This window comes from Rhagoletis pomonella, unplaced genomic scaffold (assembly GCF_013731165.1).
Source record: "Rhagoletis pomonella isolate Grant_MI unplaced genomic scaffold, Rhpom_1.0 Rhpom_scaffold_00005, whole genome shotgun sequence".
Classification (NCBI taxonomy): Eukaryota; Metazoa; Arthropoda; class Insecta; order Diptera; family Tephritidae; genus Rhagoletis; species Rhagoletis pomonella.
Genome location: NW_023458559.1, coordinates 74,983,347 through 74,987,249, shown reverse-complemented (window position 1 = coordinate 74,987,249; position 3,903 = coordinate 74,983,347). Strand labels below are relative to the sequence as shown.

General features: G+C 35.2%; 1 protein-coding gene across 1 annotated transcript; it reads right to left on the bottom strand.

Annotated features, from left to right (window-relative positions):
* Window positions 1-912: 912 nt before the first annotated feature.
* Window positions 913-3,893, bottom strand: LOC118739540 (protein Exd1 homolog). The gene is made up of 2 exons (XM_036470919.1): window positions 2,884-3,893; window positions 913-2,827 (listed from the first exon to the last, which is right to left on the bottom strand). The coding sequence occupies exons 1-2, from the start codon at window positions 3,709-3,711 to the stop codon at window positions 2,561-2,563; spliced, it is 1,095 nt and encodes a 364-aa protein (XP_036326812.1). The 5' UTR covers window positions 3,712-3,893; the 3' UTR covers window positions 913-2,560.
* Between the last annotated feature and the right edge of the window lie 10 nt (window positions 3,894-3,903).

Genomic DNA, 3,903 nt, shown 5'->3' with positions numbered 1-3,903 from the left:
TTTATCATACAGATTACGATTAATTAATTTTAATCGTTTATCGCGATAAACATTTTAATCTTTAATCAGATTAACATTTGCCAACACTGTTCTCCCGTTAGTTGAGCTTGACGACAACGATTGAGGGGCCAGCCGATCTAGGCGGGATTGAGTAACCGCTACAACAACCACATAAAACGCTCCCTGAGAGAATTTGCTATGTTAATTTATAAGGCGTTTTACTTCTCCTATATTTTAAAACTATTTTTTTTGCATTGATAGTAGCGATTTGTTAATTTAAATATTTTAGCTGAAAATAAAAATGTATGCTACATTAACAACATGTACTAACAACGTTAGTAATATCAAGCAGAAAGTGAAGTATATAACCTACCATATTAACATTAGGTTGTATAGTAACCAATAGTCAGTACTAATATTTACTGGAACCTGCAAATTTTTACTGGAAAAGTGTATGATAACCCAACAAATTTGCAGGAGAGCACTGAATCGAGAGCGTAACAACACGGGAGAACTGTAAATCCTTGCTAGCGAAATTTCTAATAGCAGAAATTAGCTAGCAGAAGAAGAAGAATAAATGTCAAAAGCCGCCATTTTTTGAATTGGTTTAGCACAAATAAAAGTAAAATGAGTGGAAATCAAAATATTAGCTCTGATCCAGTACTCCATGAACTTACAGGATTTTACACGAACTTGCAGGAAGTTGCAGGAAAAATGTTCCCGTACTCCGAAATCTTCCAAAATCCTGTAAATGAGAGCGACTTTTGGAGAGTTGTGTAGAGAATGAAGTTGCAAGATTTTACCCGAACTTTTTCTTCTGGTAAAATCATGAAAAGTGTCAAGCAATCACTGGTTGAAGTTTTTACAGGAAAAATGGTTTTTTTGTCCCCGTACTTTTTGTTGTTACTCACTTTTTACTCTCACTTCAGAGAGTAATTTTGCTGTTTGACAGTTTTACAGGATTTTTCACGAAAAGTATTGGATCAGGGCTATTAATGATGTACTCTACTGTATAAGTGCTTGTGTGTAAAGCAAAGCGTTTAAAACTGATTTATAAATATTAAAATGTTTACAGCAGAATATCAAAACGGTGCAACAATTATTCACTTGCAAGTTTTTACTAGTTTTGTGTTCAATAACTTCTTCAGCTAGTTTTCTCTTCTTCCCAGTTTTACGCTCTATTTCGCTTTTACGCTCTCGCTGCAATGTTTTACTGGAGAAGTTACTATACAAACCTTTAGTAGGCGACAAGTAAGAATTACAAATCTTATTTCGCCTTTATAAGTGATGTATTACTTCAACTTATATCATATCTTACATATTTAATTTAATATTCGTTTCATCTAAGTGAGCGGTTGTAATGAACAATTAAGTTTTGCTCTTATTGTTTATAACTTTAGTGGGAAAAGTGAAGCAGCTTCATATATGTACATACGTCCATATGCAGCTCCTCAATTGGAAAGCCATTCTTCTTCTTATTTGGCGCTGTAACCGCCTAAGCCATTATTCACACTTAAATTATTTGAAGTGTTAACCGTTTTCTGCAATTACTCCTTTTCAGTGATATTCAATTAAAGTAAAGAACAAAGGTCCCTTCAGCACAATATCATTTTTCAGTTTCCTCTGTTTTGCTGTGGGTACATAATGGTAGTAAAGTCAGTCAGCATTTATACTTAGTTACTACATTTTACAAATATTGTCATGCGCTAACTTTCCATCTAAGGAAATTATAGGATATTATGAGGTTTGGTTTACCTTAACTAAAGGTAAAAAATGTTTGGGCAAAATGTTCAAATTCCTAACTGACATCCCTAAATGTTCTCTTTCCATACAATTTACGATATAAAACTTTGTTTACAATTTCATAAAATTTTTAAAAATGTTACAATTGGCGAAAGAGCTCTTTACATGCGTTCTGATATGTTACTACCCCAATAATTGTCTGGGGCTTCCATAAATCCAGCGCTCATTATAGGCAGACGGGTTTGGCAAATGGTTGCTATCAACCATCTTACAATAGCGTAGGCGAACATGATTTGCTATAATTTTTGTTACATTACATTAATGAATTAATGTTTTATTTATTTTTTTATATATTTTATTTTGGTCCGCTAAAATAAATTTTTGGACAGTTTTATATTACGATAAAAAACCCTTTGGAATATTACTTTGAATCCCTATCGGGGAAGGTGGTCAAATAGGTTGGAAAAAGGTATCACGTGATTTATGGATGCCCCTTTTGTTATGACATGCAGGTTCAATAAAGTATTACGTGGTTCGCCCTTATGTTTATGCATGTTAAACATTTTGTAATAAAACTGTTAATTTACCGGTATATTCTGCGCTGTTAACAAACCCTTTTAGTTTTGGTTAATACATAAAATGTTTAAATTTTTCGGTTACAAATTGTTCGGCAACAACCAGAAACGCCCTTTTGAACGCAGAGTTCAAATAATAGTATACAGTATTAAAATAGGTAGACAAGTAGGCATCAGACGGAATGTGCACTGTGATCAAGAGGTCTATTGTGGGTCTACTTCTTTTTAGGATGCTTTTAAAATTACTTGAGATCATTAAATTTAAAAGCAAACTCGTTGGGACTGCGTTTTATATGCTGAAATCCTGCACGACTTTCTCGTTGCATCTGAAACGGCGCATCTTCATTTTCGCAAAATGTTTGCGAAAAAACTTCACATTGATTGTAAAAGTTTTTCAGCATATGCTTATGGAGCAGGTGTTCATGTAGCTTTAATTGGAATATAGCTTTTTTGGCTAACACTTGGCACATCTCAGCGGAAAGCGGACGTTTATATGGATCGTAAGTTTTCTACCAAAATACAATGTAGTTAAGGTAAGTTTATTTTAGTTGAATTTTGTACTCACAATTTCGACTGCATCAGGCTGAAAGTAAAGATGTGTTATATTTAAAACTTGCTCTACAGCTTCAATTAGCGTCATTGGCTGTTTGACACCGCGCACAAGTGAAACGGCCACAAATGTATCGAATACACCACCAAGTTTAACGCCATATCGATTTTTCAAGTGGTCTACCAATCTATGACTGTAGTGTACCGCTTTGCGTGGACGCTCTGATTCTAGTAATTGTTTCATTTCCCGGAAAATACTGCCCAAAGCGATTATATCGAATATGTACACCATTTTGGGAGTGGCCACGGTCAGCACAGAAGTGCGATGTGCCCGTCCAAAGTCCACTGGTTCCATAATAAGGGCAACTACCGGTTGTACACGTATATCGGCTAGTGCTTTGTGATAGCGTTGGTCTGTTTGTGTGATGCACACTATAGCATTGAGTTGCTCATGAATTAATTCCAATTCATTGCTGCTAAGCGAAACATCGCTTTCCTGTCGCAGTGGTTTCTTGAGTTCAGGCGACGATATTGGGGACTTAGGCGCTGTATTATAACTGGTGTGACTCTCCTGATTAACTTCAGATGTTGTAGGTGAAGTGTTGCTACTATTTGGGCTATCCGAAGGCTCGTCGTCACGTATAATTTGCAGTTTTTTAATTTGAGGTAAAGCCAGAATTTGTGGCGAATTATATTGACAATTCGAGCGCTGATCATAAACGTTTTCTAGTTCTATTATTTTACGGTTTAGATCTATGAACTTTAATGTACCAGTTAATAATTCACTGGCAGTTTGGACCAGCAGCATTTGGCCTAATTGTAAAGTTATTCCCGTGGTCTCCATTTTTATTTGGCGTATGTACAGCTAGACGCAGCTCCTGATGCTGATAAAGAAATTGTTGTGGAATTGAGGATGGTGATGCCGGAATATATGACAAACAGAATTTTGGTAATTTTTTATTTGTTATTAGATATTTTGCACCATCAAATACTTTTATTTTGACGCGGCGAAACTGAAGATAATTTTTTTTTTTTT

Coding starts and splice junctions, on each gene's coding strand:
- LOC118739540 (XM_036470919.1), bottom strand. CDS start 3,711: ATGGAGACCACGGGAATAACTTTACAATTAGGCCAAATGCTGCTGGTC. Junction 2,828..2,883: donor AGCCTGATGCAGTCGAAATT/GTGAGTACAAAA, acceptor GTATTTTGGTAG/AAAACTTACGATCCATATAA.